This window comes from Ursus arctos, unplaced genomic scaffold (genome assembly GCF_023065955.2).
Source record: "Ursus arctos isolate Adak ecotype North America unplaced genomic scaffold, UrsArc2.0 scaffold_11, whole genome shotgun sequence".
Classification (NCBI taxonomy): domain Eukaryota; kingdom Metazoa; phylum Chordata; class Mammalia; order Carnivora; family Ursidae; genus Ursus; species Ursus arctos.
In genome coordinates this window covers 31,074,605-31,098,211 of record NW_026622775.1, presented here as the reverse complement: position 1 = coordinate 31,098,211, position 23,607 = coordinate 31,074,605, and the positions used below count along the sequence as shown (strand labels likewise).

General features: G+C 42.9%; 1 protein-coding gene across 1 annotated transcript in view; it reads left to right on the top strand.

Annotated features, from left to right (window-relative positions):
• Window positions 1-22,866, top strand: part of RNF150 (ring finger protein 150) — a 284,261-nt gene extending 261,395 nt beyond the window's left edge. The window contains exon 7 of the mRNA XM_057310084.1: window positions 20,662-22,866. Coding sequence (XP_057166067.1) covers window positions 20,662-20,717 — 56 coding nt within the window. The 3' untranslated portion in view covers window positions 20,718-22,866. The remainder of the gene's footprint in view (window positions 1-20,661) is intronic.
• The last annotated feature ends 741 nt before the right edge of the window (window positions 22,867-23,607 follow it).

The window sequence follows — 23,607 nt, the reverse complement described above, 5'->3', positions numbered from 1 at the left end:
GTGCCAGAATGTTCTGGCAAAAGTCAAACTGTATTGAGTGCTGTGGCCTCCTGCAGCTCTTTCCCACCCAAATGGCCAACTGCTGTGTCGATAGCCAGAAAACCATTCGTGCCCTGGAGGCTTTGCTCTAGGGGCCAGTGCTGGCCTCATTTGTAGGTAGGAAGATAGTCCCAGGGAATCGGGGAATCGTTAGTGACAGTAAAGATTCTGCCACATTAGAAGGCACTTCGAACTTCGTTTATGCTTTTGTTATTGCGATTTTAACCTTCCCAGACACCTACTGTCAGCAGTGAAGCTGACATCTGCGTGTGTGGCTCAGTGGAGGGGGTGGGGGCTATGACTCAGGATCTAGAAACCATCTCTCCAACTTCAACACTCCTTCTGCTGGACCAGGGTTTCCCAAACTGGAAAATGGATTCTGTGGGATCCATGCCAGGATCTGTTAGAAATTACAACACAGCGTCCCAAGGTCAACTCAGTTGGAATAAGTCTTCATAGAATATATTAGAAGCGATTAAAAACTTACGAGAAGCCTTTTCTTGAGTTACCCATTTAATTGTGTGTAACTCAGCTTTTCTTAAGCTGATGGATGACAGTCCTCTTTTTCAAAGGTCATCATTTTCAAAACTGCACAGGACAAGACCACTTATGTGGAACATGTTGGCGTTCAAACTAGAAAAAAGCTGCTAGACCTTGTCTCCCCGCTCTCCACCTCTCCTGCCCCCGCTCCAGCGCTCAGGGGAAGGTCGCACTGGCCACCTGCTGCCTGCTTCACCTGACCAGAGCTGTCCCGGGAAGCGGGCCACGGGGCGCTGCTCACAGCCACACGGGTGCCACGGAGCACTGGACGGCTACGCAGCCTGCTGTCACCTTTCCCGGAGAAATAGAGGCCCTACTCTCCGAGACACTCCACTCGGCAGGCTTTTGTTTTGAGAAGTCATGCAGCATATCCGTCCTTTAGAGAATGGAAAATGTGAAACTCCTCGGAGCTCTGCAGTAAGCCAGCTAGGCCAGCTTTGCCCCTGTTTCTTAACTCTATTAACACTGATGTTTGGAGTACAAGGAGCTAAACCATTGTTTTAAAAGTACAAAAAGGGACGCCTGGGTGGCTCATTTGGTTGAGCGTCTGCCTTCAGCTCAGGTCATGATCTCAGGGTCCTGGGATCAAGTCCCACATCAGGCTCCTTGCTCAGTGGGGAGCCTGCTTCTCCCTCTGCCCCTCCTCCTGCTTGGGCTCTCTGTCTCACAAATAAATGAATAAAATTTAAAAAAAAATTTTTTTTTAAGTACAGAAAATGGGGGCACCTGGGTGGCTCAGTGGGTTGAACCTCCAACTCTTGGTTTTAGCTCAGGTCATGATCTCAGGGTCGTGAGATCGAGCCCCATGTTGGGCCCTGCACTCAGTGCAGAGTCTGAGTAAGATTCGCTCTCCCTCTCCCTCTGCTGTTCCCACTTGTGCTCTCTCACTCTCTCAAATAAATAAATAAATCTTTTTTTTTTTTTTAAGTACAAAAATATGTTTAGTTCCTATCTAGGTCTCATAATTCCTTCTAAATCAGCGTTGGTGTCTCTTCCCATCTCTTCGCCTTGGCTGAGCAATGCATTACACCAGACTGGGGGACAGGGATGCAGGGGAAGAGTGTGAATTATATTTACTCTGTGATAATTACTATACATAGAAGAGATAAGCGTCCACTGATATGAAATTCAGATGACTGAGAGAGGTTTCCTGTTTATGAGACATAGACATTTTAGAATAATTGTTCCATCATCCTTAGTGATCCAAAGACAGTCTACCTCTTATTCCATCACATTCATCGGTATAGTTTCCCTCAGGTCTCTGTGAGTCTTTGTTCTTGGCTGTGAGAATAAGGGACAGTGCCGCTGTCAAAGACCAGGGGGCCCTCAGCTTTACCGTGAGCAGATGTCCCATCATTGATTTGCAGTCACAGCACCTTACCCTGAGTCTCCAAGCAGTGGGCACTCTGGGAGGTAAAAATTAGACTGTCCAAGCCCCTCAGACCTTTTTGTCGTGGAAGACATTCCCATCCTCTCCTGTGGGAACATCCAGAGGGTCTGATCACAGTCATGACCCCCTTAACCTAAGCACCCCTGCATGCATCCCCCTCATGTTCCTGCCTTCTTTGTTCTTAAGGGTCGTTTACTGACCCGCCAGGGGAGAAGCCAGGGCCAGCTTTCGGGGCAGGCCGCTGCTGTGGTCGCCACGAGAGCTGTACACACAACACAGCTGTCATCGATCTTACAGATCTAGTGGGAGCCGCGGGTCTCAGGCCTCTAAATAAAATAACCCACATCCTTCAGAGCGTTAGAAATGGCATCAGGACCTATCAATACATGTGAGGGCAGAGAAGGTAATTATACAACATGAGACTACAATAGAGGGAGACCTGAGAATAAGATCCCATCCCGCTGGGCCTGGGCGGATGTCTGAGAGCACACAGCTCTCCCAGCACGACAGGGAAAATTGAACGTGGGCCATCTGCCTCGTCACTTTCTCTTCCCTGCTTTTTTTTATTTCTTTTGTTTGAAACCAGGAGGAGGAGAAAAAGGGAGAATGTTAATGAGGACCAGAGTGAAAGCTAAGAACTTGGGGTTCCTGAGTTGCCAGAGCTCTCTGGGCTGTACTATGATCCTTCCATAAATGGGGAGGCAACGCCAGACGACTCAAAAATCTCAGGAATGAAAAACCAAGAACTGAAAGTTGAACTTTACTAGATTGACAGGGGGGTTGTTGTGTAGTCAGGAAACACTCCCTGATCAGAAGCAGTTCTAATCTGGAAACAGAATAGGATGGACACAACCCCAGGGGGACATGGGCACGAACACATGCACACCCCCACACTCGCCCACCCATGCGAAACCCACTATCCGCAACGGGGTCCCCAGTGAGTGCGGTCTAATTTTAGCTGTGCAAGGAAGCCGGCTGCCTCAACATCCCAATGTGAGTTATTACGTTCTAGACTCACTCCTTCAAAATAAAATAGTTATTATTTTGCTTTTTTCCAAAACTACCTCACAGACAACAGCCTGCCCTTGCTCCAGCCCCTGCTGTAGCCCTGAGACTTGCTTGACAGAAAGTCTAGAGGGAGGAGTTCTTTTCCATATATTATGGGGAAATAGATGTCCAAGAAACCCCCTAGACTACAGAACATTTAAAAATATGAGGATCAGATATTAGAAATGTCCTTTAAGATGAATAGCTAAGCTGGTGGTAAAGTAAGAGCGATTCTTGGAAACTAGAAGGTTCTACCCAGAGGGGAAAATGAACATCAGAAATGCAGTTTGCCCTGGGTACATATGCTGACCCTTGGTGGTCTAAGGACACACAATTTTTTTCTTTTCTGTAAAGGTGTAAAGGGCTAGATAATAAATACTTTGGGCTTTGTGGGCCACATGTGGTTTCTGTAACTTTCCTTCCTTATTGTTTTTTAACCCTTTAAAAATATAAAAACTGTCCTTAGTTCAAAGGCCGTACAAAAACAGACCAAAGGAAAGGTTTATGCTGCTCCTGCCAGGAATAGGGACTAAGTCCAGGGTCAGAATCAGAGACTCCGGCACAAAACCAACACCACAATGGGAGATAAACTAGGAGACCTTGGTAAATAAACTATAAAAGCAAATGTTCATAAGTAGTAGCATTGGTTCTAGACAAAGTGTAGAAAAGATAAGGCCCCTGGTCCCACCTCTCACCCTCAGATGCCCTAACCCCTAACAACCCTTTCATGAGCTCTGGACCCAAGTCCAACCACCAGTGTGACCTGAATACCTAAGGCACAGACTTGGTGTAAAATGGTCCCAAATTGATAGTTACACTAAGTGTTTAGTAGAATCAAACTCATGAACTCATATCCTCACTGGAGGAATACTCTGAACCGTGAGAGGAATACTCCGAACCCAGGTCTCAAAGAAATTCCTCAAAGCCACGTTGCAAAAGAACGTACATTCACAATCACAAATCCCAAAGTATATGAGAAAACACAGCACAGCCAGGAACAGAGTGCAGAGGCAGGCTCAGAAATACCAGGTACAGGATATAAAATACGTGTGCAATGAATCCCCCAGTTGATACTAACATATCCTAAGGTTGAAAACACCTTTCTAGTCGTTTCAAGCACAGAGTTCCCAAAATCAAGACGGGAAGGGGAGAATAGCTGAAGTCATTAGTCTGGTCGGGCTACTCTGATCGTATGATGGTGGACTTGGAGAAGAGTGAATGTCATCCCTAAAATGCTTTATTGCTTCAGACTATCTGACTTGCAGATAGGGACGGGGTAATCAAGGCTCTCCTTACACTTGACGTGCAGGGTCCCACCTGATCTAACCCTGCCCACAGCTCCCATGTCCCGCTGTCTGAGCATTCTCCACCTGACTGGCGGGCTATGGCCACACTGTATCTGTTGGTTCAACACTGTATCTTCAGGATCGAGGAGGAGCTCATGGAAGATTGTTAAACCCACGACCGAATGAACTAGCCAGGCATAGCCTCTCAGCCCAAAGGCCCCAAGGCCAGCCCGGCATACCAGTGGAACGCATTGCATGCTGAGGAATTGCTGCTGTGGACAGAGGAATAAACTCAGCAGGGTCTTTAAAGTGAATACACAGTGCTCATGATTATTGCTGTCATATTCGTGTTAGTAATCATGGCGAGCATTTGAGTCTGAGAGTTCGCTGCTGCATCAGCGGGTCCGTAAGGGCTTTATGTACATCGTGTCCTTTGACCCTCAACCTAGCAGTTGAGGAAAGTACTACTATCCCCATCCTACAAATTCTAATAGTAAAGCTTAGGAAGCAACTTGCCCAGGATCACACAGAAGATGAGTGGTAAACCCAGATCTCTCTGGCTCCGAAAAGCGGTCCTTCACCACCAGATTACACAGCCTTCCCTCTTCTGAAAGGAAAGCTGACAAGTTTCTCTATCTATAGAAAATAAAAGGAGAGAAAGTTAAATTTAAAAAAATAAAATAAAAACAGGGGCGCCTGGGTGGCACAGTCGTTAAGCACCTGCCTTCGGCTCAGGGTGTGATCCCGGCGTTCTGGGATCGAGCCCCACATCAGGCTCCTCCGCTGGGAGCCTGCTTCTTCCTCTCCCACTCCCCCTGCTTGTGTTCCCTCTCTCGCTGGCTGTCTCTCTGTGTCAAATAAATAAATAAAATCTTTAAAAAATAAAATAAAATAAAATAAAATAAAATAAAATAATAAAAACAACAACCAAGAGTAACTTCGCAATGGAAAAATCCAACAAACACCACCCACCTCTGCCAGGCGATCACAGCTCACCTCGGCAGCAGTGAGTCATGTTGATAGCATGTTCCTAGATATGATGTGATGGGAGGGTTACTTCACCTCTGCAGTCTTCCTCCCCAGAACCCAGAAGCCCGCCGTAACCATGAGAAAACCATCAGATCCACACGGAGGAGCATTCTCCTGAATATATGACCAGTACTCCTCAAAACCATCGAGATCATCAAAAGCGAAGTCACAGAAACTCTCAGAGACCAGAGGTGCCGAAGGAGACGTGACAATGAAATGTAATGTGGTGTCCAGGATGGGATCCTGGATCAGAAAAAGGACCTTCAAAGAAAACTGGTGAAATCCAAATAAAGACTGAAGGTCAGTTCATCGTACTATACCAACGTGGTCTCCGTAACTGTGACCAAGGTCCCATGGTCACGTCAGATGTTCACAGTAGGGAAAACTAAGTGAAGGACATCCAGGAACTCTCTATACTATCTTTGTAACTTTTCTGCAAGTATAAAACTATTCTGAAATAAGTTCGTTTTAAAAGATATTTTTATCAAATAAGAAACCATTGGATTAGTAAAAACACAGAATTTGGTCTTTGATGGTACTGTGGAGTATACTTCCTGGGAAATTTTAGGAAGAGAACAAAGAACTCCACATCCTAACGATGTTTGATGTTCTTTTTCTTAAAGCAGGAGATTGGACTGAACTATTTCTTCACATCAATTCCAGACTTTTTTAAGACTATAAATTTGAGATTTGTATTAATTGTTACAGTGACTCCTCAACCCAGAGTAACTGGAAAATGTACCAAATGAGAAGTTAATTATTTACAACTACATGTCAGACTTATTGCAAAGGTAATGGGTAGATTTCTTAGCTGGTGCACAGTAATTACATTTAACATCGGATGGGTAAACCACGTACACAAAAATACTCCACATGTTACAGGACTCTTGCCCTTTGTGTCGGTATTTATGGCGTTGAGCTGTGTTTCTCCCAGTAGGGGGCTCTGATGCCCATCAAATGGAAAAGACACCGGCACTGGCACAGAGGTAGGTGGCTTCCTCTCTGAAGAGTTCTTGGGTAACTTTGAGAAAGAGTAAGCATTCAGAAATCTCCAGTAATACTTGTAGGGCAGGAAAGTGCAACTAGGCAATAGAAACCTACATGGTTGGGGTACAGGTGTTTCACAGAGGGGAGCATAGGGACTTTACCAGAAAACAGAGCCCTTAGGGCTACGTATTACTGAAACCGTATATCCCTCCATGAAAAGCTGACTAGAATTGACAAATCTAGAAATGCCTTATCCTAGACCAGACTCGTTTTCCTGTAATGTGGGAAGGATATTCTTAGAGTATCATCTACTCATTGACCGCAACTGTACTGTTCCATGTAGCGTTCAAGATAGCGCATGCTCTTAACCCTTTACCTAAACACAGCCCCAGGAACAGCACGCAAGCACACACACAGAGCGACCCAATTAAAATTCTTTAATACCCTCCCATTTCTATTATGTCCGAGTACAATACAAAATTCTGAACATTCTGCAGAGTCTGTTGATGTAGCCCCTGATAACATCTCTAGAATTATCTTATCACTCGTCCACTCATTCCATGTGCTCCAGCCCCTGTCCCCTCCTTCTAGTTACTGCCTACTTATCCTGGGGATCTCAGCTCGAAAGCTTTCCCTTGGAGAGACCTCCTCTCACCCCTAGATTAGACAGCCCTGTTAAATGCTTACATAGCACCTTGTACTTTGCCTTCATACCTCTAGTGACAGGTCTGCTCCATGTGCTAAACATAGCAGTAAACAACGGTTAGCGTTGATAACTCTCTTATGTGGTTGTTAGATTGAGATCGAGTCTCCTCTGTGGACTGCAAGGTCCTTGGCATTAGGGCTCATGTTTTTATTCCCCATGTATCCCAGGGCCTGGCGTAGGACCTGGCTTAGCATGGGTTGTCAACATATATTTATAGAATAGAAGATTGAAGGAACAACTAATCCAGCTCATGCCTGCCTGTTTTAATTTTTTCATCCAAAAAGAAAAAAACGTTGCACTCAGGAACAAGAACTAGTAAGTATTTGGCTATTATAAACAAGGCTATTTGAGAAAGTTGGGGAAAATAATGTAACAAGAAAAGCACTTAGCTATAAAATATGGAGAAAAAATAATAGAAAAAATAAGAGATAAGATGACATCAAACAAAAATTTTGTCATATTTGAGACAGGTTATCAGAGGCACATATTTTCTAGAGAAATATCTCCCAGAATACCTGTGCTGATGGGGAGCGGATTAGCACCTCTGTATGTTGATTCAGGTTGGGCTGGGTATTATTAAACCAAGGAACCTGGAAAACTCAGCCCCTGACTCAGTGCAGCCTCTCCTTAGCAGGGCGAGGTCCTAGTGAGAATACTGAATGCCAGGGAAAGCCATGCCCAAGGCAAGATTGTTATAAACTGGACTACACCAGTTAGATTGCTCCTTTCGCTTAGACTTTGGGAAGCTTAAACTGTTCTATCTTTGAGTTGGTTTCTAAGTCCTTTTTACATGATATCACTAGTCTTCGAGAGCTTCCTCACTATCTGGTATAATAATGTTCCAGAATCATCGTGTACATTTTCTGCCCAAACATGGAATCGGCCTATCTCTAAGAAATAATATGTCAAGAAACGATCTGGGAACTAGCAATGCTCATTGCTACTGGCTTGGGTTTTTTATTTTTTTATTTTTTGTTTTTTATTTGTTTGGTTTTTTGCTAGAGGCATGGCTATTATTTCCATGTCTCTTTGGAGATATATACGTTAAAAAGAAGAAGGGGGGGGTGGGGACGAAAGAAAAAAAATACCTCTTGACTTTATATTGATAATTCTCTTTTTAAAAAGATTTTATTTATTTGAGAGAGAGAAAGAGTACAAGTGGGGGGTGGTGCAGAGGGAAGAGGGAGAAGCAGAATGAGGGGCTTCGTCCCAGGACCCCGACATCATGACCTGAGCCAAAGGCAGCTGCTTAACCTACTGAGCCACCCAGGTGCCCTATATCGACAATTCTGATTCAAGGTCAGTACCACACGATTTTCTAATTACTTTTCTGTTACATATGTATGCATCTCCTTTATGATGAGAAATCTGAATCTCAAGGACGCAAGAAATGATAGAATAACAATATCTATTAATTATTCATTTATCCCACACTACACACACAGTCTCAGAAAAACAACACTTGGATTTCAGAATTTACTACTTCTGATGAGATGAAAACCAATTCCGGCTGACTTCAGAGGAAGTGAAGCCAGAGAGAAAAACAGCAAAAGGGAGTACCTTTGCCCACAATGTGTAAATTCTAGGGCATTTACTCTCTTAACAAAGCCCACCCTGTTTTTTGAAATGCTGAGTCAGGTTATTCGGACCAGCGCTCCTGGTAAAAGCTTAATTTTTAAATGAGATAAAATTAAAAAACAAAACAAAGCATATAAATACACACACACACACATGTATATATGTATATACATGTGTGTGGATATATACATATCATCTTAAAAGAATCAAAAACCTGACATGATGGTAGTAAGGATTTACTACGCTTACAATGAAGAGAAATCAGGATCCCAGAGGCTCAAGTAAAGACAGAAGTTTCTTTCATTCTCAGAGTAATTATCCATCCCAAATATTTTGGATTTTTGCTTTGCTAGCCTTCTGGAGAGAGAAAGAAAGAAGTCAAAGCCCAGAGATGACATAAAATAGAAAGTCTAATGGGAGATTCACCCCATAATAGTCTAGACTACGAAGGGCTGCAACCCTTATATGCACCAGTCCTGGCACAAAATTGCAGTTAAACTCTTCTCCCTCTCCTTTATTTTTTAGGAAGTTTCAAGTCTTGAATTTGGTTTGGCGTTGTCTTAAACGAGTAGTACCACCAAGCACCTGGTATCGAATGTAAATTCTTTCTGGAAAAAGCCCAACTTCTATTAGGCCTCAAATAATTTATCCAATACATTTTTCAAATCCAACATTAAGTCAAGGATAACAAAACACATAAAGAAGTACATGCCATGAGTGATACCCAGTGGAAATTATGGACTACAATATATAGACTATGGTCTATAGACTATCATAATTTTACAAAGACTTCAAATATTGGAATTTATAAATTTACTATGTTTAAAATTTTGTTTGACAATTAACATCTGAAGAAAAAGAGAAACTGTCAAGAGAGTCATCATTTCATAGTTAAAAGTATAAAACAGATTTTTAAAGGATCAAATGGAACTTTGAGATATGAGAAATAAAATAACCAAAATGTAAAACTTAGCAGATGGGTTTAAGAGAAGATTTAACACATGATAAAAAAAAAAATGAACTGGAAAAAAAAATAAAAGTATCCATAATGAAGGCTGGAGTGTCAAATTGCTGGTGCAGAAGAAAAGGTAAGAAACATGAAGAATAAAGAAGACTGCACATGCTTACTTGAAGTCTCAACAGGTAAAAAGAGAAATGGAGCCAAAGCAGTATTTGAAATTTCAGAACTGTTAAAATTATTCAGAACTGTTAAAGTTCAGAATAGTTAAAACTGATGAAAAACACAATTCCACAGAGTCAAGAAGCCCAGTGAATCCAAAGCAAGGTAAATTTATAGTGCTAAATGTGTGATCAGAGAAGAGAAAAAGTTTCAAATCAATAATCTAAGTTTTCACCTCAAGAAGCTGAAAAAGAATAAAATTAACCAAAAGCAAGCAGAAGGAAGGAAACAATAAAAATTAAAACAGAAATCAATAACATTGGAAACAGAAAAACAATAGAGAAAATCAAAGAAGCAAAGACCTGGTTCTTTGAAAAAATCAAAAAAATTGGCAAATCTCCAGCAAGATTGACAAAGAAAGAAGAGAGAAGACATGAACTACCAACATTAAGAATGAACAAAGACTATCACTGCTGATCCTCCAGATACCTAAAGCGTAATAAGGGAACACTACCAACAACTGTACACACATAAATCTCACAACTTAGATGAAATGAACCAATTTCTCAACAAACACAAACTACCACAACTCAGCCAACATGAAATAGATCATTTGAATGACCCTATATTTATTAAGAAAATCGGATCTGTGAGGTGCCTGGGTGACTTAGTGGGTTAAGCATCTGCCTTTGGCTCAGGTCACCATCTCAGAGTCCCGGGATCGAGTCCCGCATCGGGCTCCACGCTCAGTGGGGAGTCTGCCTCTGCCCCTACCCCCCTCCACTCATGCTTTCTCTCTCTCTCTCTCAAATAAATAAAATATTAAAAAAGAAAAGAAAATTGAATCTGTAAATACAAAATCTTCCCATAAAAGAAATCTCTAGATCAAGAGGATTTCACGGAAATTTCTACAAAACATTTAAAGAAGAATTAATACCAATTCTATACGGTCTCTTCTCCATCAGGACAGAACATCAGGACAGAACATCTGCCGGTTCATTTTCTTTAGCCAGTATCACTCTTATACCAAAACCACACAAAGAGAATACAAAAAAGAAAACTACAGACCAATATCCCTGATAAATACAAATACAAAAGTCCTTGACAAAATTAGTATAGATAACTCCCAAAACTCCACAAGAGAAAACAAGCACTCCAATTAAACATGGGCAAAGACATGAGGAGACATTTTGCTGAAGAAGATAGACAGATGGCAGATAAGCACATGAAAAGATGTTCAACATCATTAACCATTAAGGAAATGTAAATTAAAACCGCAGTGGGGTACTCCTCCATACCTATGAGAAGGACTAAAAATTAAAAAAAAATAACAGTACAAAACATGATGGTGAGGATGTAGAGAAACTGAGTCATTCACACATTGTTGGTGGGAATGTGGAATGACACAGCCACTCTGAAAAACAGTGCGACAGTTTCTTAAAAACTTAAACATGGAGCTATCCTATGAACCAGGAATTACATTCTTGACACGTATCCCAGAGAAATAAAGACTATGTTCGCACAAAAACCTATACATAAATGTTCACAGAAGCTGCTTTCATGATAGCCAAAAACTGGAACAGCCTAGTGGCCCTTCAGTACGTGAACGGCTAAACCACCCATGGCGTACGCACACCACGGAACACCAGTGAGCTGCAAACACGAATGAGCAATTGAGACATACAACGGCCTGGATGAATCTCCAGAGAATGATGTTGAGTGAAAGAAGCCAATCCCATCAGGTTATATCTTGAAGGATTCCATTTACATAACATTCTGGAAACGACAAAATTATAAACATGGGTCAGAGGTGAGTGGTTTCCAGGGATTAATGAGGAGATGGGAGCAGAAGTGGGTACAGCTGTAAAAAGGCAGCGCACGTGATCCTAATGGTGATGGAATTGTTCCGTATCTTGACTGTATCAATGCCAGTTTCCTGGTTATATATTGTACTATAGTTTTGCAAGATGTTATCATTGAGAAAAACTGGGCAAAGGATACACAGAATCTATCTCTATAATCACATGTGAGTCTACAATTATCTCAGAATAAAAAGGTCAGTAAACCAGTAAAAATTTCTGTCTTTAAAAAGTGCTCATTTTTAAGAAGTTTCAAATAAAACCTAGAACTGAAATTCCCTATGGTATCAACAATGGAGTGGGACAATGCCCCAGGTGTCTATTGTATAATAAACTTCCTCAAAAGTCAGCACTCTTAAAAACATTCCTTTTATTTTACTCAGGATTTTGTAGGACAGGACTTCAGGAAAGGCTCAGCTGGGGGCTTTGTCTCTGATCCATGCGTGGTTTCCTGGAGTGGCTAGGGCTAGAGTCTCCACTTCCAGATGCTTCCTTCCCTCACTTCCTGGTGCCTCTATGCACCTTGCCCTCTGGCGCTACACTATGTCTCCTCGTCCAGGGCCTCTCCACACAGCCAGGTCTTCTCACGGATTACTAGTCGTGGGCTAGTTGCACTGACATGGTGGCTGGCTTCGAGGAGGCAGGAACAGAAGCTCTTAAGCCAGTAAGAGCTACCCCTGGAACAGACATGTGTGTCACTTTTGCCGTATTCTATTGGTCAACCTGTCCCCACATGGAGCAGCGTCCTTTCCCTGTCCTTGCGGTTTAGGAATGGATGGCCTTCAGCTTCCTCTGCTTTCTAAGGACAGTACTGACCATCCAGACAAGCCCAAAAGAAAGACAAGAAAGGCAAAGATGCCTGAGACTCAACAACCTGATGACAAGCTGCTAACAGACTGATTTGATGGTAGTGCACAGCAAAGTCTTTCTCAAACATTCAGGGTTGAGAAAAGTCCCCATAAAGCCCTCTGCTTAAAACCTCCCTTAGCGACCATTCCCACTTCATCTGCTCTTTGGCGGCAATCTAAGAAGACCGCATTTCAAAGTGCAGTGGTCAAAGTACTACTACATTTTTTAGGGGAAGAAAGTCCTTCTAACGTGTTTCACTCTTTGGCATACATAGTCCATGAACCTATTTTGACTTTTGTAAAAGAGTGTGTTTTCCAAAGACAGCCACAACACTGTCTCCCACCCCACGGTGCTATTCACAATGGGATATTTGACTCTCTGGGACCTCTGAAAACACTTCCACTGATTGGATGCATTGGAAGTGGTGTGACAAGACTTCCAAGATGAGATCATAAAAGACAATACAGCTTCTGCCGGGCTTTCTCTTTAGGAACATGCGACTTGGAAGCCCGAGCTGATCTGTATGAAAGTGGGCTATCTTGCAGCCATCACATGGAGAGATGATCTGGGGATAGAGGCCAATTCCCAGGGAACCCCAAATGACCTCAGTCCCAGCTGTTCTTATCTTCCCAGCCCAGGCACCAGACATCAAAGTGAGGAAGATTTCAGAGGAATCCAGCTCACAGTCTTCAAGCTGCCCAGCAGGGGAGATGAGCTGTCTTGCCAACCTTGCCAAATTGTAGACTTGTGAGCAAAATAATATTAACGTAAGCTGCTAAGTTTCGGGATAGTTTGTTATACAGCAGGTGCTAACGAATGGAATCTTGTACTTATTTAAAGGATTACCTTTCAGAAGTAGAGAGACAGTAGGTGGAGAACAGGAATATGAGGTGGAATCTAGAATGGGTGTTTGGGGTATGAATACATTAATTGTAACAGATCCAAAACTGACAGATATGATGAATGACTTAAATTTGGTAAACCTCAAGGCAGACTCTGCTGGAGTTACCACGACAGGAGAAAGCGGAGGACAACATCGGCAAGTAGAGATCACTCATTGGCCAGAAAGTTCGGGCAAGGATGCCCGATCTAGGGCTGGAGATATGTTGGCAAACTCACCAGTGTCTCTGATGACTGTACCAGCTCCATTCATAGTCAGTGTCGCAACGGGGACTCTCTCCTGTGCAGTCTACAGCCCTGCGTTCTGCTCATACTGTTCTTAGTACTGCCTCCTGCTTTGCATAGAGGGAAATGTGCACCTCTTTTCTAGATTTCTCTATCTCTTGCCCACTTGACAGGATTCAACTTCTCACTCCGTTCATCACCTTGTATTACGTGTCCATTCTTCTTCTCCGTCTAGGCCACAATTCTTACTGTTACTTAACTAATATGATTGGATTCTATATGCCTCTTAACCTTTGCCAGTCACATTACTAAAGTCATGGCAATAACATGTACCAAATTTTCAAATCATGCATTTTTAAATAAATGACGGAGGATGAACATCCTCGAATATCAATACTTGTCTCTTTTCCTTTTTCCTTAGATAAATTTGCTAGAATTTGGAATTACTGGATCAAAATGTGAATACTGTGACATGCATAGATTTATATCTCAACCCTCGGAAAGATGCTAACAATACTCCACCCCCACCATGATGCCTCAGTCTACTTCGCTGCTACAAGCAGCCCCATCCTGGAAAATCAAATCTATCTCACAGAGACCTCTTACGACTAATAAAAACTCAGTCAGCCTTGAGCTCCTTAGGCAAAAATATGATGTCAAAATCTTTTTAAGAAACAATCTAGAAACTTTAAATGTATGAAAGACAAAACAAGAAAGTCAAGGAAGAAGACAGTGCTGAAGACTAACATGAAGATATGTTTAGTCTCACAAACAATGATGGGGGTATAAAGCAAAGCAATGGAACCCATCATCATGGCAAAGTCTTAACACTGAAAATGTCCAGCATTAATGAGGATACCTTGACAGAAATCTTTAACTGAATTAAAATTATTATTTCAGTAAACTTATTACTTATTATTAATAGCCATGTATTAATTTTTGATTTGTTAAAAATAAAATTAGTTAAAATTTCAGGTTATCTAGAGGGTGATCTGAAAATATAAAAAATTTGAATATTTACCCTTGACCTCACAACTCTATTTCTAGAGTTTATTCTAAGAAGATAGCCAGACAAGTGTGAAAGAATGTGTCTGTTAACAAGGGCGTTCATTACAATATTATTTATCATTGTAAGAACTGGAAACAATCTAGAGTCCAACAGGAGTTACTTTGTTAATTTCATTATGCTCTACACATACCAAGTTTTACTAAGGTACTAAGAAAATCTTCCTGGAAGATTTGTCATTTTCTAGCCACAGTTAGGTCAATGTCACATGGCAGTATAAATATTTTCTATAAGCTTTTTTTTCCTTTTCACAAATTCCCTATGTACTGACTTGAAAATATGCCCAATACATCATATATTGAATAAAAAAGATGTTACAGAAAAAAAAAATCACATTCTTTCTTTCTTCCTTCCTTTCTTGTTTCTTTCTGTGAGGCATGCCCTGTGGATATAGACCTCAAACCTACTAGTAGTTATCTCTGGAAGAAGCTACTGTGTTAGAGATTTCTATATACTTATGAGTTGTTGTTTTTTTGTTTGTTTTACAATGACATTTCAGACTTTTTATAATCAACAAATATATCAAAGACATTTCCATTTATTAAACAAAGCATTCCTTATTGATTTACTCATTAAACAAACAGCCTCTGAAGGCATGTCTTCTGCCAGGCTCCGTCCTGGACAAGGAAGCCCAAGATGAGTAAGCAGTCCTTGGAATCTAGGAGGAAAAACAAAGAATCGTAATGTCACATGACCTTGCTAGCTTTATGTATATGTTAATGAATGATGAACGATGCTTTGTGAATGAAATGTAAACTCCATTTGGAACCCCATGGAATTCTGAGGTCCCTCACCAGCTGAGATCTTTATGGGCATAATCGGCTATCTTATAAGTATCAGTCAGAGGCTGAGAGTGGAAAAAAGAGGAGAAAGGATGAGTCATCCTTTCTGGTGTTCAGGAACCCTGACACCCAGGTCTCTGGCCTTAGGCCAGGACAAGCGCACTTTTAGAGACTGCAAGAGTTTCCCAGGCTGAGGTGGAGGCACTCAGAGGTGTGATGACTTCCTTTGAAGTAGAAAGCATTCTCTTCTTCCTGGAAGATTTATTATTTTCTGGACCCAGGTCAATGTCATATGGAGATATAAACATTCTCGATAAGCTTTTTTCCTTGTCAACTGACACACGGATTGTCTCGTATGTACATCAGAGCACAGAATCATAAACTGTTTACTAGAAGGAGGAAGTTGAAGTTTTCCAGAACTTGCCTGCGGAGAATCTTCCTTACGATGGAAGCAGACCAGGACTGGCCATACCTCCAAGGCCTCAGGCAATGCCAGCTACCCCAAACAGCGACATGGGGGACGGCAGCTACACAGAAGAGAGCAGCTACAAGGCTCAAGCAGGCCTGGCTTCCAGACTTCAAAGACACAAACATACGTTTTTAAATTCAAATGACATCTCTTGGTCTGCCTCTCATCCATTGCACACTGATGCCTTTTGAGCAATTTCCCCCTATTTTAGAAGGCAGTACTACACACACGGAGAACTTCGTTTTGACTTTATTTTTCTGGCATTAAGAGGGCTTACTGGGGCGCCTGGGTGGCTCAGTCAGTTAAGCATCTGCCTTCAACTCGGGTCATGATCCCAGGTTCCTCGGATCGAGTCCAGCATCAGGCTCCCTGCTCAGTGGGGAGTCTGCTTCTCCCTCTCCCTTTCTCTCTGTGTGCGCTCTCTCTCTCAAATAAATAAATAAATAAATAAATCTTAAAAAAAAAAAAAAAAAAGAGGGTTTAGAAACTCATTTATTGCCATGATACTAATTACTATAATTTTTTAGCCCTGGCCAGCGTGGCAGGATTCAAACAAATGTGTGCTGCTTATTACAGATTCTCCCAGAGCTCAGGCAAACCCACTTTACGGGCTAAAGAACTCCTAAAATCCTAAACGAAGCCCAACAAGTGAGAGTATCCAGAACAGCGAACAGCATGTCAGATAGGCCTTTCTTCCTTACGTAAATCTGGTCATGAATTCTTTGCCCTGCTCCGACGTATCCGTAGATTCTTGCTGGACTGTGAGGATGCAGGCCCCTGCCTCCCCCAGATCAATGAGCCCGATGCTGACTCAGCCATGCGCCAGGCCCTGGCCCTGACCTGAGAACCTAAGGGTAACCAGCCACCACCAAGCAGGGTTTGCACTGACCGAAGCTACTCCATCAATCCATTGATCCAGCTTGTACTTATTTGGTACATTCACTGTGCCCGTAGTATTGAGCGTAAAAGAAAAAAAAAAACAACACTTCTTGGAATTTGACCCATGTGAAGACAGGTAAGATTTGTATGCAAATACATCCAGAAGAGTTCCAAAAAGAATGTAGGTGGGTTCTACAATGGAGTTCATTTTAAAATGCTAAGATTGGTTTAAGGAAGAACAAGTCACAGCACCCAGAAGGCTCCTTAATTAATCATAAATGTCAGTTTTGTTTGTTTGCTGGCTGGTTTGTTTATGGGCATCCTCCCCACTGTGTGTGCCCGAGGGCACTGCTTTATTCACTGGTATATCCTTGGTCTAACACAGAAAGCTGCTAATGGAAAGGAAGGAAGGGAAAAAGGGAAGGAATAAGGAGAAAAATAAAGAGAGCAGCAGGGGGAGGAAGGCAGTATACATAGCAGTTGAAAGCTTCATTATCTACAGACTGCCAGGATTAAACCCCAACTCTGTGACCTCAGGCAACTTACTTAACCTCTCTGTACTTTTGTTTCTTTATCCTGAGAATAGGGGAAATAATAATACCCACCTCACTGAGTTGAACAAAACCTTGACTTAATGTTTGTGGCTTTAGAACAACGTCTGGACAGAATAGGCACTGAATAAACATTTATTACATGTTTAAAACCATAAAGAAAAGAAATACTCACCAGGGAAAATTAAGCAATGACTTTGAGAGCTGTTTAGGGGTTACAATGTGTAGAGCTTGGCAATTGTTCTGATGCTTTAGGTTCAGAGAAAAGAATAGAGAGTCAAGGCAGAGAGGCCGAAAGAGCCAGAACGAATGGGAATCCCAGACCTCCAGCCAGATGGTGCCTGCCATGAGGCGAGCGGGTTCATGGGCTCGGCCCCATCTGAGAAATCTCGTGTGTGTGCGTGTGTGTGTGTGTGTGTGTGTGTGTGTGTACCCACACTGCCACGGACTTTCAGGGTGTATAGTCCTCCCTCATCTGACCTGGAATTCCTCGGGAATAGGGGCTGCTTTTTTCACACTGTATTCCCACTGACTTGGCTCTATGACCTTGGGCCAGTTGCTTGGCTGTTCTGTCGCTCAGGTCCCTGTTAAGTTTAAAAGTGATAGTGACAAAGCTAACAGTACTGTTGGACATGTTAAATGGACAAGGTTTAAAATGTGCTTTGTGCAATGCCCAGCATGTTGTAAGCACTCGGTGATCATTGGCTCATATTATTATAAAAGTCAAGCATATGTTTGTGAAACCAAACAAGGTAATGATATAAAATTTATAGCTGAACTGGAATCAGAGATCATCCATGTGTCCACAGGTAGAGGGATGTGCGTTTGGCTAAGAAAAAAATGTTAAATGAAAAAGAAAAGAAAAGAAAAAAGAAAAATGCACCAGCCAAACAAGAATGAGAGCTACAGTCACATCTCAGAGAGACCTCAAAAATATAATGTTGAAGGGAAAAGAAGAAACAGCAAGGTTTTTATGGCACAATACCATTTCTTTTTTAAATATTAAAAGATAAAAACACAACCACATGACACATTCCTTGAGGCTATAAATATATAAATCCATGTTTGGAAGGTAAATGGGAAGAAAATGCATGAAATGTGTGGAAGTGCTTAACTACGCAAAGGGCAAGAAGAGGAGGGTAAGTGGGAGATTGTGCTGGCTGGGAAATGCTTCCCTCCAAAGATACTGGGACTCAACCCCTGCAACCTGAACATGTCACCTTAGTCAAAAAAAGGGGCTTCCCAGATGTGATTCAGTTAAGGATCTCGGGATGGGGAGGGTGACCTGGATGACCCGGGAGTCCCTCCGTACAGTCCTGAGTGTCCTTAGAAGAGGAGGCAGAGGGAGATTTGACATTCACAAAGGAGAGGGTGATAGGAAGACGGAGCGGAGAGAGAGAGTCAAAGCTGCCGATCTTCAGGATCGGAGTGATGTGGCCACAGCCAAGGAACACCAAGAGCCACCAGAAGCTGGAACGGGCTCCAGAAGCCCTCCAGAGAGAAAGTGGCCCGGCAGCCCCTTGATTTCCACCTGGTGGTATGGATTTCGGACTTCCGGCCTCCGGAACTGGGATAGAATCAGTTTCTGTTGTTTTAAGCCACTAAGCTTGTGCTCACTTGTTACAGCTGCCACAGGAAGTGAGTGATGAAGAGAGAAACTTAAAAAGATAAAGCCGCTTTACATGGCTGTGTGATTACGGATTGCTCTGAATAGAGGCTGATCGGCCCCTGCATTCCCTTGACTCACGGTTCTAAAAGAACAACGGAACAAACAAAAAACTGACAATGACCACTTAAAACGCCGTTGTTAATCATACTTCAAAATGTATTTAAACATTCCTCTTAAGATGTCATCAGGTAGTTCTAGAGGTCTCCCGTGAAACTTACTCAACACAGTTAGGGGGAGAGGCGAATGCGTCAGAGTCCAAGGGAGCAAAGACAGAAGCAGACATGTCACAAAACAGGAAATGCAGCAGAACAGCAAAGCCGGGAGATCACCCAGCCTCCAGGCAACGCAGTTTAAAACAATCCTGACATTTCATATTTTTGCCCATCAAAATGACAGATTTCTTTATTCACTGTAAATTTCACATTTTTCCTCACACTTTATTTTTAGCCTGCTTTTTCCCACTTAGCAATTTATCTTCTAAACATGACATTGAATGAAATGAGTAAAATAAATACTGAAAAAAAATGGGGTAAGATTGGCAGTATCCCACATCGCTGACGGCTGTGTCCTTGGAGGGAGAAATCTGGCAACATGGAGAGCCTTAACATTTTTCAAAGACTTTGGTCTTCACTTCAGTCTTACTATTAGAGTTTTCTAAGGAAGTGGTCCTAGTGGAGGAAGCGCCGTGATCATCACAGAATCTAAAATAGCAAAAATGAACACGACATAATAGCTTGGAAGAGGGTCCACGAACTCTGGCCTGTGGGGCCCACGGGACCTATGGCTTGTTTTTATAAATACGGTCCTAGTGGAACACGGCCACATTTATTGGTTGACATAGTGTTCCTGGCTGCTTGCACCACTCTGGTAATGCTGAGTGCTGTGAAAGAAATCAATGTCTCACAAAGCCAAAAACATTTATTGGCTGGTCCTTTATAGAAAGAATATGCTCATTCCTAGTTTAGATCTGCTGATTGGGTCAGGAAACTACGCCCCATAGGATTCCTGGACTATTTTGCAGCCCTTGAGAAAAATGTTCATGGGGAGTTTGTTAAAAAAAAAAAAAAAAAGGGAAAATGTCTCATGCTATGAGAAGACACGAGGATACAGAATAATAGGAACTATATAGTTACAGTTACGTAATCATGATAGTTACGATCATTTAAAAAAAGACTGCAGGGAAGTAGGACAAAATGTTAATATTAGTTGTCTTCAAGTGATGGATAATACATATGATTTTAATTTTGTACTCTCTCTACTTCTGTGCTTTTCTTCAGTTTATGGTAATTCAATTATTCCATGTGTATTAACGGACATATTTCATCTTAAAGTATAAAAATAAATATCCATTTAAAAATTGAAACTAATATTAAGTGAGCCTCCAGGGCACTAGATTTTACAGACTCTTAGATTAAAGATATGATTATGTATCATAATTAATATCTTCTCCTAGCACTTCTGGCCCCCTGAAGAGAACTCCTACCCACCAGAGTTATAGATTTTATTTCCATTCAAATTTATATGACAGGAAGGGCCTTTCTCCATTTTCACCCTCTTCTGGTGGGTGGACTCATGTCTGCCTCATTTCTGGAGCCTGCCCTGTTCTATAAGGAAAAAAGGAAAAGGGGGGGGATTTCTAAAGAAGGAAAAGAAACACATAGACTTCTGCTAAGGTGTGTTAATTCCACAGGCAGCAAGTCTGGACCTCGAAGTCCCTTTCCTTCTTTCCTGGATGATCTGCTGTGACTTGACACCACTTCCAAGGGAAAACCAGATGAGCTGAAATAAACAATGACAACCGAGGCCAGAGAAGGAAGAAGCAGACATGAGACTTCGAGGGCAGGTGGACAAGAGAGGAGATGGGGAGCAATGACAGATAAGTCCTTCCTTCCTTCCGAGGTGGGCTCCATGTAGATTAAAGCAGCCACAGGAGAGAAGCAGAGATCTGTTTCCCATCCCCCTCTGGACGTGTGTCTGTGAACTTAGTTCAAAGCTGAAGTAAAACTTCTCCCCTCCCATCAAAATGTTAAGGGTTTAGCCAAAGGATCATTCTTAATTCAAGCCTATCATGCAATGAGGAGCAAAGCAAGTAAGACAGAAGCGATAACAAAGTTAAACTAAAAAGGGGAGGTCAGCCAAAGTAGCTTCACTTCCCATAATCACTTCCTATTATCTGTAAGGCCTGGAAGAATCGCAGCACTAACTTTCTGAACTGACTGGGGAGTACAACAGTTCCCCATTCCTTGGGGGATAAACGGTCAGGGGTGCCGATTCGGTTCCAATTAGACACAAGTCACTCCAAATCACCAGGCAGCCCCAGGCTCTCATTCCTCCGCCCGCTCTGCCCGTGTGCGCACTCACCGAGCCAGAGTGAACAGCAGACAGCTGGGGCTATGGACAGCCTGGAAGAGTGAGCCAGAGAAAGTGACGGCCACAGATCCATCATCGGCCAACTTGGCACTGACTCATCGCATCTCATCTCTTAGCCCCACAAACAGATTACATTTAATTTCCTTCCTTGGAGCCAACAGTGGCCGCTAAGAGCATCGTTGGCTCCCTCTGCATCTCTCTTCCTTTATGAAAAATTTCCCAAACTACAAAGTGGGGCCTAGAAAGGAAGCCTGACCTGGAGGGACTCCATTCATTTGTTCAACAAATGTTTATTGAGCACCAACTAGGTGCCCAGCACAGTTCTAGGCTTTGGGGATACAGCAGAGAGAAAATAAAGATCCCCACGCCTGTGGGACTTAGATTCAAACAGGGGTGAGGGACACTAGGGAGCAAAGGTAGTAAGTAAATGAGGTTGGAAGATAATACGTGATGTGGACCAAAAGAAAGCAGGAGAAGGCCAGGGGGAATTGGGAGTGGGTGTGGAGGGGTCCGTCCATGTCATGAAATAGGACGGTCAGGACAAGCCTTATCATAGGTGAGCAAAGACTTAAAGAAGCTGAGGGAGTTAGAAAGGAGCAGCCCTCCTGCTATGAGTAATACCTTTTCAGATATTCCTCCCGGGGCCGTCACGACGGAGCAGTCAGCGTGCGATCAAGTCTGGCTCCTTTTCCGGAACACTAATAGAGAAACCATGTCAGGCCCAAAGAGAAAATAATCACTACAGCGCAGGCTTGAGCAGGGACTTCCTTTTCTTTACCACTGAATTTCTAGAGCCTGGCAAGTAGAAACCACTCGATTCATCTTTGTGGGGTGGGTGACTCAACGACTCCCTGCTGCCTGTAAGTAATGCGCGGTTCGAGACCCAGCGCCGGAAGACATTGGAGCCACGCTTCAAGCAGGGTGCGCTGATTTCCGGAACCGACTGTCCCCTTCCGGCTGTGCCCAGCAGGAGTTCTGGGTGGCCCACACAGAAGTGCAAATGGTGCGGAGAGATAAGGAGATGCTTGGGAACATTTCTCCTGGTGGCAGCACCTGTTTTATCTCGGCGGTGTCCACAGCTTTGTGCTCTTTAAATCAACTTAGGAACCACGCAGGCCCTACCTATTTTCCGTGAGCCAGGGCTAGATCCTGGAGTGATCGCAGTTTGGTGGCGCGCGGTGGTAGGCAACCTCTAGGATGGTCCTAATGATCCCTGGCTCCTGAGAGTCATGTCCTGCGTAAGCCTGTCCTTTTGAGTGTGGGTGGGATCTAATAGCTGACTCATCTTTAAACAAGTACAATATGGCAAAAGGGATGGGGCATCGCTTTCAAGATTACATTACAAAAAGACTGGAACTCCAGTCTTGCTCGCCATCTCTCACTCTCTTTCACTCTCTCTCTAGCCCTTGCTCTGGGGGAAGCAACCTGCCATGTTGTGTGTGGCCCTATGGAGAGGTCCCTGTGGCAAGGAAGGGAGTCTCTGACCAATAACAGCCTGCAAACACTTGAGGTTGCCCCCTTCCAGGTGAGTGGGCTTCGAAGCAGATGCTTTTTGTAGTTGAGCTTTGAGAAGCAGGGCCCCAACAATACCTTGAACGCAGTCTCTGAGAAGCCCTGATACAGAGGACTCAGCTAAGCTGTACCTGGGTTCTCGACTCTCAGAAACTATGATGGGGGCAGGGATGCCTGGGTGGCTCAGTCAGTTAAGCACCTGCCTTCAGTTTGGCTCAGGTCATGATCCTGGGGTCCTGGGATCAAGTCCCACTTTGGGCTCCCTGCTCAGCAGAAAGCCTGCTTCTCCCTCTCCCTCTGCCTGCCGCTCCCCCTGCTTGTGCTTTCTCTCTCTGTGTGTCAAATAAATAAATAGAATCTTAAAAAAGAAAAGAAACTATGATAAATGTTTGTTATTTTAAGTCACTGAGTTTGGGGGTTATTGGTTACGCAGCAGTAGATAACTAATACACATGACCTACCCGCAAACTATGGTGAGGTGAGTGCCATATGAGTGATAAAAACCAAGTATTTGGGGTAGGGGGCGTTCACGGGAATAAGAAATAGGTGATGGCGGATTGACATAAATTTGCATAGCTCTTTACACTTTACTAGGTGCTTCCACAACTGTCTCATTTGATCTTTACAATAAGCCTAAGGATGATACTATTTGACTTACCCAACATTAAATATTAATTGATCTAGTCATTCCGTAAAAATTTTAAGAGTCAAATAAGCACCTGTGATAGGTACAAAGGAAAACTATATAAGCCAT